Source organism: Nesoenas mayeri (genome assembly GCF_963082525.1).
Source record: "Nesoenas mayeri genome assembly, chromosome: 2".
Lineage (NCBI taxonomy): Eukaryota > Metazoa > Chordata > Aves > Columbiformes > Columbidae > Nesoenas > Nesoenas mayeri.
Genome location: NC_137543.1, coordinates 153,539,291 through 153,556,030, shown reverse-complemented (window position 1 = coordinate 153,556,030; position 16,740 = coordinate 153,539,291). Strand labels below are relative to the sequence as shown.

Genomic DNA, 16,740 nt, shown 5'->3' with positions numbered 1-16,740 from the left:
TTCAAACCAAACTGAATATTAATTCTACGAGTGGAAATTTCTAACCAATAAAGACAACTGCCTGACTTGCGAGTAATCAACCACATAGTTGATCAGTTCCTTAAAATCTAGCTTCAAGTAATCTTGCCCATGGCCATGCCAGAATAACTATGCCACTTTATTTGATTGCTTCTAAACAAAGCCTTCCCTAGCCTGCACTTCTCTTGAAGGAGAAATTAATGTTTGTGCACATGTGAGGAGTAATATCTGCAGCCAAGTCACTGTTAGCACTTCAGCGCTCAGCAGATTTTGCAGCAGATGCTGCTACACGGTGCTAATAATTGTTTAGAAGTTCTACAATAGAACACTTACTACATGTATTAATTAAAATCTAGTAGCTGTGTCCCACATTGTTGCTTGCTAAATTTAGACATGTAAAAAGCAGCGGTGAAGTTATGGCCTCATTACTTTAGGTTCTTACTATATGGAGAACAGGAACCTCCTGCAAAAAATTCAGCTCATCTCTTCCCACTGACTAAAGGCAGATGGCAGAAAGAGACTTATCTCTGAAATGAGGTGCCCAAGTCCAGTAGGATGAAATCTACATTTCAGTTTGCTAGAGCAAACTTCATTGTGTGCACTAATTGACAGTAGATTTTTTTTAATGGCTTTCACTGTTGATTGTGTTATTTTAGGCCTGAATCCCAGCCCAAGTTCAACTAACAGATTTTTTTCAGCAGCCTAAGATCTGCACCCAGCTCTTAATCACATGTAATAGCTTTCCTGCAGAAGACATCACTTGAGTTTAGAAGCATGCAGTGATGACAGTTAAAATGAAATCAAACCCCCTGAGTAAAATGCCACAGTTACTTTCAGTGATCTGCATAAAGAGCAGTTAATTTGCAACTACATCAGTCCAGCTGAAAACCCAGTATTTTCAAAAATCTGATAAAGGCTTTTCCAAGTACAACTAGCCACTAAGGAAAAAAGCAGGGATTTTCTTTGTTTTCAAGATCAAAGGCACATTGAAATCAAATGCACCATTCTCGTTGCCATATATTCATTTGCTGCATCTGCTGCAGCCATTACTTTGCTCAATGTATTTGAAAAATTTTAGGACATAAAATAGTCAGCAAGCTTAACATTCATCTACAAGACTTTTTTTTTTACAAACTAAATGAATAGAAGACTTTTGTTTTAACTAAATCATTGAAGATCTATTTGCCTATGGAAACATCTGCAGTCAAAATGTCTGCAATCGAAAGTAACTTGTAGAATATGTTGGAAAAAAATAAAACAGTCTTTGAGACATATATTTCAATACTTCATTCTCAGTGTTCTCTTTCATCCTCAGGAGCTCATATAATTAGTCACTTTCTGTTAAAACAGTGACATGGCAAATCCTATACCATCGACTAATCTGAGCTGTTCCAAATCAGAGGGTTTTTTCCATTTCACTTAGTCAGTGGGAGATCCCAACGTAACAGCTTTACTTACACTGCGTTCACTAGGCTATGACAGACAGGAATGTTTTTTCCATGTGCCTGGCAATGCAAACAATCACAGCAGCAGAAAGCAGAGCTGGAGTTCATCACTTTGATTGCTGGAAGAAGAAACTGGAACAAATGAAAACCCACAGGACACCTGGGGTTGACAGAAAGAAACATCATTTCCCCAAGCACTGCAAGTCTCAAGCAAGAAAGCAAATGACCTTAAAAGTTCTTACATGTTACATCGAAACTGGAAGCTTGTGTTACATGGGAATCAAGAATCAGAACTTTACAGTAGAGGAAATTCTGAAGTGATTTGTCAGAGCTTAAACCTCATTAATTTTAGGAATGATGATGAAATAATATCCTCTCTCTGACAAGTGGATAAATTCTCGTTGCTTCTCAATAAATTGAAGGTTAAATGCTGTTCTACAGTTTTTCAGCTTCCACTCTGAGGACACAGATGAGAATCCATGTTACTAAGTCAAGGACAAATGCTTTAAAGCAACTGTAAGTAAAGCTACAACCACTTCCATCCTTTTAGCAGAGTTTCCCTTCAAGAACAAAAGCCTCTGCTTCCTACTCCAGAAAATGTTTTAGAAAAGAGGAAAAATACCTAATTTCAGGTAGATACGCTTCCATTGACAACTCTGTCAGAAGCATTGTTATGGTGTTACTAATACAACAGACTGCCTAGCTGTGCCAGAAAACTGAAAATATTCAGTATAAAGAAAGCAGGTACATCACTAACAACATGTGGAAGCAAATCACTGAATCATGAATTGCTGTTTTAAAAGAACACTATTGTAAGTCCTCATCTCTCACATAAAATTCAAGTTTGTATTCTTATATGGGAACTTCATTTGTAAAAAAAAATGTGATTTCCAAACCTAAACTGTTTCCAGGCTGTCAGATGGCTCTGAGTGTAATGGATTACCCTAAAGAACTAAAAAGGGGAAAAAAAATCCTCAAACTTCATTGGGTTTTTTTTTGGTAATCAATGTAACAAAGTTAACAGATTGGTAACATTTCATTATTCACCTTAGAAAACTCAGGGAAGAACAGACATACAGGGCAAAAAAACTTCAGGTTAGAATTGCAAAACTTCCAAAACACAAAGGAACTGGAAAAAAAATAATTGTTGGCAAATATGTTTTCTGTTACTATACATCTATGTTAAGACTTGAAAACAACACAGGCAGACATGATATGCAACTTTTTTAAAAGGTCTAATTTTCTATTAAATTTGGCTATGTATAATTCTCATGGTAAAGACTTACATGAACAAGACAGAAATAAGAAAACTGATTTTATCCAAAAGACACGGACAGCTTGGGCACATTCACATCAGCACAGTACTTATACCTAACACACCCTAAAAAGTAAAACAAACAAACAAAACACACACTTTCAAAAGCCCAAGTATTTTCCCTACCAAAATAAAGACTATCATGAACAAACAGAGAAATTATTACAATGTAGATCAATATATCAATCACTTTTGAATATTCTCATAACACATAGACGTCAAATGACTGAACACCAGTTTGGCTTTTTTTTTTGTTCCCCCCATGAAGCACTCTCTTATCATTTCCTGGCTGCTATTTAACTGGCAGAGGGTGGGTGGGTGGAAAAATGTTCTTTTTCTAGTTCAAGTATTTTAAGATAAAGTCATTGGGTGAGGAACACAGCATTTTATAATATAGTCTGCATCACAAAATTGATTACTAGACTTAGACAACTTCCTAGCCACACATACAAGAGAATTTAGCATTCTAGTTCAACAATTAACAAGATGAATCAATAGACCAGGGGAGGAGGAAGGGGACTTGCCTCAAGACAAATTACAGTATTTCCAAATTCTGGACTAGCAAATATGGACTAGGAAATATGAACAAATTAAGAAAAGACATTTCTTCACTTGAAGTATCACCCATTCATTACATTGAGTCTGCCTGAAACACGCAGATGGATCAAACTGCCACCGAGTCCGCAGAGTTTGCTCTACAAGCCTGCACAAAAGCCAACAGTGCAGATCACGTCTTGTAATACTCTTCCCTGCAAAATGCCACAAGAGATCTTGTCAAGTTTTTAGATATGAAGTTATAAACTTACTCACTGTTGTTTTTTAAAGCCGATTAAGTTAACAGTCTACTACAGAATACGCTATGTGAAGTAGGGCATCTGAGAAAGCACAAATACATTTTGATGTCAAGCTATGCAGATCTGAAACAAGGCAAGAAGAACCATGTATTATAAAGCAGCAGTAATGCTTGAATACAAAGCCAACTATGAGCTTCCTGAGCTGCTAAGTACCATTTGAGTTCTCCCCCACAATGTTTTCCTTTCCACCATCCACTGTTTTTAGTAAGGTGTTTTAAACATGAACACTTACAAACCTTGAGAGCAGAAGTGTGGATTATAATACTGCACGATTAATTTAAATCACAACAATGGAAGTTTTATAGCTACCTTCATGCTTCAACATACCTTCTGCTTACTTTTAAAAATGAAACAAGAAGACACTGTATTTTTAGAGATTCAACTGCTTTCTTCCCAGCCTTCCTTTTAAGGTAGACAGGGATGGAATACAAGACAATGGACTGTCAATACATTTAATTTTGCATTTGGTGTTACAGCTTTCAAAATATTCCTATTATGAAACTATTTCAGTCAATTTGGACAGTTCATGTGAGCCAGTATCTACCCAAAGGAATGCAAACAAAGGTTATGAAAACAACAGTGCTGCAGTCTGTACTAGACACTCTCAATTCAAGTCTTCATTAAAACAGATGCAAAAAGGTATGCAATTTACATCACAAATATAAATCTCTTAGGTGAAAGTGCTTGCAATTGAACTAATGTAAACTTGACTCATGCTGCTATATGATAAGGACAGCCAAATGACAATGTAATGCTTCTCTGTCATATGACAGTTATTTTCAGCCAAGTAAAACCAGTTTCATATTTCTAGTAACAACTTAATGGTACTTTAATTCCAGACTGCTTCAGCTGAAAACCATTAGCCCTGTTTCAAATTTTCAACTCCTAAGAATTTTGTAGTCACATCAGGGTGTAGCAGACAAAACTTCGTGCAATGACTCATTATACGGGAATGCTCCTTTTCCAAAGGTTATTTATGTAACAGGAGTTCCACTTGAAAAACTTTATGTTTTAGCAATTTGCTGCACAGAATTTTAATACCAGCTATTTAGCTGACAGGCATCTGAACGACTTAAAAAGTCTCACTGCCTCCCACAAAACACTCTCTAAAGATAGCCATCTTTTTTTTTGCTAGTAAACTTAAGAGGTAAGCAAATGCTGGTATTTGATGCAGAAGAGGTTTCTTATAATTTGTAAGCCATAAGTGGAGACTGAAAGCTAATTTAAGCGACAGGTTAAATCAAAAACAAAAATCACAGAATAATTCAGCTTGGAACAGACCTCTGGAGCTCATCTGACCCAACCACACACTAAAAACAGAGCCAACTTTTAAGCTGGATCAAAGTACTGAGTGTTGATGTGTTTGATGATTAAGTATGTTAACAGGTCTGTTGAAATGTTATAAAACAACTTGGATGTGCAATTTGACATGATAAACTGTTCCAGTTCAAATTGCTTCCCCACAAAGACATCTCAGCAGTGTTATTTGCCACCTCTCTCTAAGAAGGTCCACTCCACGCAGGTGATTATTGCACCTCACTTTAAACCCAACCACAGGCTTCCATAACCTCTTTTTTTGTAGGCACTAGCACTTCTGTGGTTACACAGTAAAACAACTCACGGAACTGATCCAGCTGAACACTAAACCTGGCAAAAAACTTACAGTTAGGTGGCCAAGTAAATTCTAATGCTGGCACAAGGAATCAGTGGGAAAATGCAGTGGATGCAGAAGATCCTTTTTGTCAGGAGTGTACATTTACTTCCTTTTGAAACTGCAAAATCATCCCCTTTGACTACTAACCCCCTTGCTTCTCTCTGCAATAGCCATATTAGAATGCAGAGAAAAACTTACAAAGCCTACAAATGCAATTTAGGGATGGTATTTATACATATGCTCATGAATAAGGAACCATTAGTAGGAAGAAGCTTTGAAATCCTCACTGCTCCTCTAACAATATCACAGGAAGCACACAGAGAATAAAACAAAAAGGCTGCACCATTTAAACTGCAAAGAAAATAAGAACTCTACCAGTCTAACAAAGACTGGTACAGGGAGCTTGGTAGAAGCTATAGGGAATAAAACCCTAGAATTAGGTTGGGGATGGGGATCAAATGATGGCAAGGCAGCTGAGGAGCCCCATCTTTCTCCCTCTCCCAGGCACCTTATCAATGGGATTCAAGACGAGATGGGACACGGGTCTTCACCTGAGCCCCGACAGAAAGGCAGAGGCTATCCGGGGCTATGTTAAGGAACAAGGGTTCAAAACAAACAATCTTGAGAAGCTGAGGTAAATAGAATGGACTTTGCAAGGCTAGTGCACTTGTTGAACACCTGCCCACAAAGGATTCAGGATTTTCAAACCTCACTTTTGTGATGAAATTTCCTTATAAAGCAAGTTTAATCTTGACACTTCTAGCCCATAGAGAATAAACCTACTATTGCTATCAGTTACTCCATTAGCTGACATGGCAAATTTGGAAAAATTCACTCTCCAGATGTAACAATGATCCATTTTGTGACTTACTCATAGATTGCCAGCCAAGAAAAGTCACAAAACTAATTCCATCAAACACATCAAGCTGGCAACTGGTCTCCACCATTTCACATATGGTCACTTATCATAAATTCTTGATTTGATTCTTCCCTCTTATTCCTCATTCAACATTTTCTTTCTATACTTTAGAGAACTCTCTCTCTTTCAACTGAAATCTTACTCAGAAATATCAAAGTGCTGTACACACCAAAAGTTACACTAGTGATAAAATGCCAGATCACCCCAAATAGTTCAGTTTCATAATTTAATTCATTCAAACAGTTGTTTAAAACAAAAACATTCTCCCCTCTCCTTATCAAAATACTGTTTCCCAACCGTTCTTATTCACATTCAATTCTATGTTGAATGCTCCATCTCTGTATATCCTTTATTTTCATGATACGTTCACAAACACCAGCCAAAGATGAGAAGTGGTGCGGTATTTCATCCAAAGATGCAAAAGCAGCTCTACATATCCTGCATTTGAAATTCTGCTGGTCTGTCAAGCTGGGGACATCAAACTCAGAAGCTGCCCAGGCTTGGCCACAGAAAAGCTCCAGAGCTGCTGGTGGGGGTCCATTTGAAACTTCCTTAGGAAAGCATGGTATCAGATTTACTTCATATTGTCCAACAACAAGGAAAAACAAAGAGAAATATGAGACTTCACAGGTCAAGAAACACTGTATCTAAACTACCAGTGCCTCATATAAAATCTCTTCTTTCTGTAACCCTACCAGAAGGATCATACTGTTTTATTGATTCCCTTCTATCTACATGTTGAAACATACCGAATCGATGGCATAAGTTAATTTTTAATCATTAACTCCTGCTTTCAGAATCTGATGTACTACTATAAGGCTCTAACAAACTGGTTTCAGACACTACAGAGGCTATTTAAAAATCAGCATTCTTTAAAACTTTGTATTTTAAAATAAGTTTTAAAAACAGCTTCCACAAATCCATACCTCAGATTTGGTATAGGCATAAGGTCAGCACAAAATTGCTGCAAAGCTCAGAAGTTATGCTAAAGGCAATTTCAGCAATTAGAGAACATTTTCAATGTTATAATTAGCAATGATTCGATAAATGTGAGATAAACTGCAATGTAAATCAAATTATTTAAGTCAAAGATTTTTATCTGAGCAGAAACAAAATGCTGCCTCTTCTTTCATTTGAAAAAAAAACAAGAACAGGACACTAAATAATTGTTTTGAATACTTAAAATTTCTAGAACTGGCTTTCTTTACTAAAAATTGCAATCAAAATATTTTGACAGTAATGCTGATTCATCTTCCTATTTCCCAGCAGGTTCTCATGTGAAAAAAACAACAACAAAAAAATTCGAATGCATATCCAACCACAATCTGCGATGTGCCCACAATCTCAAAAAGTAGTAGTAACTCAATCTTGTAGAGGAGGTAGAAAAGTTCAACTGATACTCCAGCCTTTTTTTCCTTCTATACAACCTTAGTCCTTACAGACAGGATCTTTATGACTCCCATGTTTCCACATATGGCTAAAGCTGGGCCAGCCCCTATATGCAAAACTATTTAGTCATGGAAACAAGACCAACAGACTAAAATGAAAATTAAAAAAAACAAAAAAACAAACCCAAAAAACACTCATACACATCTTAGTTATTCAGATAAATGGCACATTTAATGAATACATTTGCAATAGTCCCAAAAGTCAGTAATAATGGTTATGTAATATTAATTTGTTATATGAAAAAGAATGTATTATAAACATATATTTAAAAGGCTTGTAGCACCTAAAAATAGTTCAAGAGACACAGTAATACTTTCATGTTAATATTTTTCTTTAGCATTTTTTTAATCCTGTTCATTAATATCAGTTCATCACATGGCCTTCTACCATAAATACTCTGGAAAAGGATCTTTACATACTAATCACCTAGTGACACCACATTACTACATGAGAGAATGTGTTATATGACAGACATCATTTCAGTATAGGTTTAACACAGTAAATTTGAAAATTTTGTATGAGAAACAGGAATATATGATCAATTGTCTAAAATAAATGGGGTTGTTTTTTTTTTCCTCTGGTTCTCCGTTCCTAAAGCCATCCTTCACATGCCTCTTAACTATGGAGTAACCTTAGAAAGTCAGCCAGGTTACCTTCTTAACTACAAGAAGTAATACTGAAACAAATGAAGCTTCCTTCTTAAAAAAAAAACTAACCGCCAAAAAAAAGGCACACAACCCACAATACATAGATGTATGTATACATACGCTACGAGGCACCCAGAATAGAATATGGAAAAAAAAATAACCAAGCAGAAAGAGGACGTGGACTTCAGTTGTTAAGTACTCACAAGTTCTTATTCCATCCTTACTTACACCCCTTCATAGTTTCCAGATGCCGGCTGGCAGCCTACGCTATATGGCCGTCTGCAGTACGAACCATATAAATGGATTAGATCCAGCTTAGCATTAAGTAGCCATACATGGAAGTAATTTTTCTTATAAATCACTCCTCAGAAAATTCAACCTAACATGCTCAACTAACATTTGGAGAAAGGATCAGAAGAATGTGTCACAATGCCTCACAGCCTTCCTTCTCATATTTTAGTATGTTGTATAAAAACCCACCTACGGTTCCAACAGCTCCAGTAATAATGGCATTAACTGAATGTATAATTAAAAGTTAAGAGAAAGATCTTTTTGTTCTATGGCAATTAAAAACAAACATTGCATTGCAGAAGTTTATGAGGTTTACTGAATACATACTTAACACCCATCAGGAAGGATTATTTGGAGATTCCTGTTCTCAACTATCAAAGATTCACTTAGCAAGTTTGATTCTACATCATTAAGAAATCTTCATATCAAATACACCTAAGAGGGTAACCACCTCAACCTTATCTGCACGTCACTCAGTGCAGTATGAGACCTCGCAGTTAGAGCTACCTAACCATGTTTCCTTCCACAAACATACTGGCTCTGCCTTCCTAACACCAGTAAATACCAAAGTCTTCATTGCTCTAACCACATAATTGGTGTATTTGACAAGTTCACGGAAGGGCTTGGGGTGGGGTGTGGGGGGGTGGCGGAAATATATGTATGCGTATTTTATTCTAAGACACGTGACTAAATACAAATAATTTCATAATTATAAATCACAATTTCCTTTTTCAGACATGTGCTGCTTATACTCAGAATGGTTCCCCATCTCTTAAACACTAACAGTTTGTTCAACATTCAGTACAACCTTCAACTAAGAAATATGCACCTACCACTGAAGTCATGCTTTACTGAACATCACCCTTGCAAAAACACTCAACTAAACGTGGGTTGATGACTATTTTATTGATTATTGTAGCTATACATTAGCCTCTAGCAAAAAGGGTAAATGCTGACATTATCTCTCCCCTATAGGTGTAGCAGCCGTATAGCAGTTCAATGGTAATTCACAATACTCACGCTCTGCAACAATTTCATACAGCTTCCCAAGAGAAAGAAGATCTAACAGACTTCTTCACAATAGGACTAAATCAATTTGATGAAAAACGTGACTAGACACCTATTTAGGTTTAGGCAGATTTTTCCTTTTGCCTTCAGTAGATAAGAAAACAAAACAACAAAACCAAAACCCTAAAACTCACTCCAAACTAGCACAGAAACTCAAGCGAGTCTGTTGGACCTAAAATGCTAGAGCAGACTTGTAACTCATGTGTTAATATGACATTACTTTTACTACAATGATGTACAGTATTTCAGTTTCTATATAATACATGGTTAGGGATACAAAGAAAAACATCTAAATCTGTTTTCAGAATCAATTATTTAAAACCACTGATTTATTCCTGTTTTGGTCTCCTGCTGACAGACTGCACACACAGATACAGCTCCTGGTAGCAGGCCAAATTTACAATCAATATGGAGAAAAATATTCAGTACAGCTTTTTATCTGTATTTTGAAGAAAACAGGAGTCAAAGTTTCACTTATCCAAAAAGATGTTGAAATGTTATAAAAGTCACATTAAGCAACAACAAGAACAAAAAAAACCAACAATGGCAAAATGATATTTACTTTTTGGGTTGTTCTGAGAAAGAACAAAGTAAATTTGTTATACCACTTAGATTATGAAATTCCACTACTGTTTTAAAAACAAAAGGCAACATGATAGCAGGCCTTTACAGCCTCAGAGTCCTGTCTTCCTACCTTCTATCCTCTTAGTGATACTTAAATTGCCACTTTCCTTATGTATGTTTGCATCTTAATGACATTCATTCCAGTACACAACACATCTAGTGTATAAAAACGTTGTTAAGAAAGAAGAAATGTTGACTTTACTTGAAGATCATTTTGAGCTCCATTTCTTCCTCATTGTAAATTCTGCTGCCTAGTTTTAAATGACTTGGAAAAGCACCCACCTCTGCTCCCTCCCACTGCATGTAATCAGTGACATCTTCGAAACATGCAGCAGAGCAACAACTACATGTTAGCAAGTCTCAGTAGAGATCTTTTTCTTTTAAGACAGTAAAAGAAATATTTTTTTAGCACATATATATTTCTTGTAAATAATTCAGTGTTGACATTTTCAGTAACATAAATTGTATTCGTGTTGAATTAATGCATTTAACATGCACAGTACGGAATTCTCCTATGTTATAACCACGTGCTTATGGAAGAAGTAAATCTAGCTTAGGAAACTAATAAACAACATTACAAACTCTAGTGTGATAATACAACAATTTCCAATCGTAACTGAACATATTGTCATCAGAAAAATCTTAATTCATTATTCCTGCAACAATCACTTTCTCAAAAATAAATAGCTTGATGCAGTATTACCGACCACTCACTGATCACTAAAGCAGCAATCGATCTCAAGGTAGGTGCAGGGGTAAGAATTCACACCTAGATACGCTGCTGCTCAGCTAAAGCTCTTTTCCCATCAAAAGCCCAGAAAGATATCACATGTCAAATAATTGTTTGGAATGTTACATAGTTTTAGTTGAAAAATGGTTTATTACATCTCAGTTCCAGTCCCAGAGGAATAAAAAATTTCCTATATTTCAAACACAGCACAGTCATACTCAAGGAATTTAAAGTTTATTTCCCTGACCAGAAACCAAGGGAAAACATACCAGTTTGGAGTTCACATTGAGATGGATAAACTCAATACCTATTAAAGAGATGTCAGGCTCTAAATACCATCCAGTAACTCTTATCTGAAATCCATGAATCTCCAAGACAACACACAAAAAGCAGGAGAACAGCATTCTTCCAAGACACATTACAGAGGCAGCAAAACGAGTCATATAAAGTTTAATGACTATGACAGCAGACATTGAAGACCACTTTTGATTTAGGTGGGCCTTCAGTTCTCAGAAGACTTCAGTTTTCCAGATTGCATTTCATCTGGTAGCTACATTTACTTGGAAACATGATACTTCCAGAATATACTATGTATGTCAGCAGAATGAAAAGAATCAAGACCTTTAAAATTTAATAACATAACCAAAGACAGAAATAAAAAAGGCAAAAACACAACAGTGATTTACAATACGTCTGCCAACTGGCATATCAGAAAGTCACATTTTTGGGGAAACCCTGCATACTGATCAGTTGCTTTCTCGTAATACCATAAGGATATGCAGGTGTTCGCAGCCAGCACTCATTCCTCTTGATGATTTTTTGCCTCTGACTTCACTCGAAAGGCTCCTTTCTACATCTTTAGTTATTCGGACAACTCCACACAGGAATTAATTGTCATCACAGGTAACAAATTGTAGCTTAAAATACAATTTACACACAGCACTAAGCTTGAATATCTACTGCTTAGTTACCAGCAGATAGTTACCATATACAACCCTCCACAACAAATCTAGCTTCAGTTAATTCATTTTGAATGCATCAAATCAGAACCCTTCCATTATATGGCTACATGATTACAGGGGAGGAAAAAAAAAAAACACAAAACAAACACCCTGAAGCTAACGTAAGAGCCATTAACCACATTATTTAAGACTCACATCTCAGCTTCAAGCAGTGAAACCACCTCATCTCTTTTAAACATTATACCCTTTTTTACCATTATCATCTGCTAGAACTCGGGTAAAAGATATGAAGAAATGGGAGTAAAAAAGACTCCCACTGCACACCTACATACTATATTGTCTCTGGATGTCTGGAACTCTCATAATGTCCTTAGCAAAGCTGGGACAGGTCAGACCAGGTATAGCAATTTCATCACATGAAAACAGCTACTCGGATATTCATCATTGCAGCACTGCTCGATGCACAGTGAGTGCAAAGAGAACCTAGCAGAGATATGCATGGCTGTTATTGAGGAGTGGGGAGTAAGCAACCAACAAATCACATGGAAAGATACAGCAGAAACCCTCAAGACTTCAGGTATGGGGACTAAGAGAGCAGCAAGCTTTGCGCAGCACATCACCAGGCACACCAGGATGCAGAGAGGCCTGGATGAGCACTGACACTGCTGGCTGGTGGCCGTCAGCTCTATTTAAATCACTGTTAATCCTCCAAAGTAAAAATTACAAAGAAAAAGTGTTCAACTTTAAAGCTGAGTTCATCTAAAAACAATAATGGCAGTTCTAAAGACTTATTAGAAAGTCTTAAACTTTCAAAGGAAGACTCCACTTTCAGAGAAAACCTTTTAAAACCAACCACAGCAACGAACAAATAAGGACACCAAAGCTCCTTTACCCTAGTCCCCATGTCACAACCCTGAAACCTGTCAGAAACACCACCTCATTTTTCTGTCCCTATTAAGCAACGCTTCCCTGAAAACCATAAAGCCTTTAAGATACCGATTTTGTCTGCCTCTAATCTCAACTTCTTAAGAAAAGGTTCCTGCCCAAGTTGCAAGACCTGTGCGCTGCAGAGACCTCTCTACATCGAGACGTGCTTGTCACTGTGTGCCACAGGCATCTGAGGTGAAAAAATCCCCAGCCCCTGAGGTGAAGTTTATTTCTGCGAGGGAAGTCCCGGCTGTGACAGGTTCAGCGCCGCGGGGCTGCCAGCGCACGGCGCAGGCGGCGCGGCCGCCGCGGGTGCTAACGGGCCGGGTGGCAGCGCCGGGGCGGGCGGGGCAGCCGTGCGTTCGGACAGGGGACCCGGCGGGGCTGCGGGACACGACCGCTCCCGCCGAGTCTCCAAGGGGGCTGCGGACGAGCAGCCGAGGAGCGCGGGAATCGCCACATCCCCAGCGCTTCCCTCCCGCCAGGCCGGCTCTGGCGTTCCGGCCTGCAGCGAGTCTCTTTCGGCCCGGGCAGGAGGGGCCGCCCCGGGGGAGCTGACAGGCCCCAGCCCGGCCGGCGGCCGCGCTGCCCGCGGGGCGCGGGTGCTCTGTCGGAAGCGCCCCAAGGGTGTTGGCCACTCACTCACTCACCCACGCAGGCAGATCCGCGGAGGAGACGCTGAGCCGCACCGCCTCCTCCTCGTCCTCCAGGAAGGCGAGCGCCCGGCCCAGGCGGGAGGTCTTGCCGCCGCGGTGCCTGCGGATCCAGAACAGCCCGCACAGGGCGATGAGGACCCAGCTGAAGCTCAGCCCCAGGTAGCCCAGCACATACACGGGGAAGATTAGCACGAAGCTCCTCGCGAACTGCGACACCAAACCCGTCACGTCCACGCTCAGCAGCGGCGGCGGCTCCGGCACCGCGTCCCCAGCCGGCGCCTTCTCCGCGGCGGCGGGATCCGTGGCGGTCCCCGCGCCGGGGGGCTGCTTAGCCGCGGCCCCGCTCATGCTATCGCAGCGGCGGCTCCTGCTCCTGCTGCCGCTCCTCCCGCTGCCGCTGCCGCTCCTCCTCCTCGGGCGCTGGCTGCGAGCGGGCAGGGGGGCAGGGCGGCGGCGCCTCGCATCCTGCGCCCGGCCCCGCTCGCCGCGCACCGACACCAACCGCCGCCCGCTTCCGGGTTCGGGCCGGCCCGGCCCAAACCGCCGCCGCCGCGGGGAGGGCGGTGCCGCGGGGCGGGTTGTGCCGCCGCCAGGAGGCGCCTCGTCCCCGCAGCCGGGGCTGCTGGCGCCCCCTGGGCTCCGCCGCTTCCCCCCGTGCCGGGCGGCCGGACGTCCTGCCGCCTCCTCCCCTCTGCCGGCCGCTGCTCTCTCTGGTCCTTCTCCTCCAAACCAGTCTGCCCGTAACGGCCACCGCTGCTCGGCCTCGCAGGAACGAGGGGTCGGAACAGGGAAAAGAGCTCCTGCCGGGCGGCACGAAGCAGAACCGGCTTGCCGAGGCTCAGGGACCGCGAACGTGCTTCCTTAGGGGCAACCGTGCAACAGCCCCGCTCTCTTTAGCCATGTATGCGGTGGAGTGGTTTTTACCTGTGACAGCCTGCATATTTATATTTGTTCCCCACTGAGGGATGTTATTAAATGACCAAGCGATCAATGGCTCAGCAGAACCAGAGGCCAGTTGCTCTACTCCTCCGTTACAACAGGTGTTCCCGAAGCTCTGCTCGCACATCCTCAGATAAAGCTGACTCTTTATTGAAATCCATGAATCCCCTGCAGTACCCAGGGCAGCACCACGACCCAGGCTCCTGGTATTACACCAGCCCTGATCTGTGGAACTAAAATAGCTGATTTTCTACAGGCTTCTGTCCTGTATCCCTTTTTCACAGTAACACCTGTTTCCCAAATCATTCCTCCTACTGTTCCTTTATCTTTTCAATAATTTTGTTTTTCCAACAGCTATTGCTTGTTGTTAGCTGTGTGCTAATCAGTTTGCCGGTACACACTTGCTGATTAAACTCGGCCTTTACCAGAAGGTTTTTTATTTTGCCTTTAAATATCTGACCTTTCACTTAGTGGGAATGAGGGTACTTTCTCCTGTCTTCAGCTGCCAATTTTCACAAAGTTTGTAGGACTTTATATAGTAGGCAGTAGTAGGTAAAGTTTGTAGGACTTTATATAGTATTTGCAGGCAGGGAAAGGGAGAAAATTCATTTAGGCAATACGCTGAAAAGTTATGAAAACACATAGAAACGGACAAATAGGAAAGCTGCATAAGATTTATTTCCTTAAGAACTGAAAACAACCTCATCTCCATTATCCAGAGAAAGGAAAAGTCGGGAAGGCAGCAGCACAAAAGGAAAAGTTGTTTGCTCAGTTCTGCACAGCAGAATTGGAAAAAAAAAATCCCTGTCTTGACAACTGAATGTGCTGCTCTGTTCTATCACCTTTCAAATTCCCTCCCTGCCTGCAGTCGGACACAACAGACCGCTCTAAGCAAGAACGATTTCTGGCCATGGGCTCATGTTGCTGTTTAACATTGACAGTGTGTGTTTTCCACCTGTATAATTAAGTTAGGATGAAAATTCAGAATGACCAAATGATAAAAACATAAGTAACAAAATCAACAGTTTACAACTATATGGTAATCCAGTCTTTGAAATGACAATTTACTTACTTTGGGTCTTTTTAGAGAGCTTCTAGGACCTACGGGGTGTAACAGTGAGACGACTGCAGGGCCGTATAATGCCCTACAAAAGCTTATTACCTTCAACTTGGGGTATCACATATGATGCTGTTGCCCATTTGGACACTAATAACATCAAACTACAGTAAATGTAGGTGATTTTTTGCATTTATTGTATTCCTTTTCTAGTTACTCATTCTGCTTATATAGACTTTCTTGTGAACTCCTCACTCCTGAGCTTCAGTAACACCTTATACAAATGGCCACATTGTATGTTGGCTCCCTCCATTACAACCAATACTATTAATATTTTATAATTTTTTCAAGCCCTTTCCTCTCTGTCTTGGACTCCATTGCTCCATTTTACTTCCCTATCTGGCCTCACGGTATCTGTATGACAAACCAAACTGAACATTAAAGATGAGAAAAAAAACCAAAACTGAATTAATGTAAGGTTTGCCAGCCAACACTTTACCATATGCTGCATCTTATTCTGGCTTCCTTTCTGCCTCAGTGTGTATTTTGCAAATGAGCTAGATACAGATTTTGTAGAGGACTACCCTGTACTGTATTAAATGCAAAAAATGAATCTTGTAGTAGCATTTAGGATGACAAACACATAATTGAAGGCCTCACAGCCTAGCAGTGATTCTGGACAGAGTAATTAATTAGTTGATATGGAAGTCTGATTACTCAGAACCAAAGGTGGATGATACTGTGCCAATCAAATAGGCAAACAGAAGCAAGATCTTGTAGCATTAATTTGAAAGCATTTGTCTGCAACATCAATAGAAACTTCTGATAAAGAGGTTACCACTGACTTCTTAGAACTTCTGTAGATAACTGACTTGGCTCCACACAGTATTTTGATGACAAAACTGGGTGGTATGAAATTAGCATGTAACTATTAGAATAGGGTCAAAAGAGTCTTGTTAAAATCAAGATATAAACTCTGTTGCCAGGGGATAAATTAGGGTCAGTTACTCTATTACAGCTTTTGATAAAAAGTTATTTGTTTATTCTAATCTTTTTGGTGCCCATAAATTAAAATAATAATAAAAAAAACAAATGTGTTATTAAACAATTTATCAGCAGAGTCTTGGATTTGTTAATTCTCTTATTTCCTGATCCTGTTTTTTAATACTTATTACAGCAGTCTTG

General features: G+C 39.9%; 1 protein-coding gene across 1 annotated transcript in view; it reads right to left on the bottom strand.

Annotated features, from left to right (window-relative positions):
* The window catches only part of ESYT2 (extended synaptotagmin 2), an 80,808-nt gene extending 66,817 nt beyond the window's left edge, over positions 1-13,991 (bottom strand). The window contains exon 1 of the mRNA XM_080339539.1: positions 13,554-13,991. Coding sequence (XP_080195665.1) covers positions 13,554-13,907 — 354 coding nt within the window. The 5' untranslated portion in view covers positions 13,908-13,991. The remainder of the gene's footprint in view (positions 1-13,553) is intronic.
* Between the last annotated feature and the right edge of the window lie 2,749 nt (positions 13,992-16,740).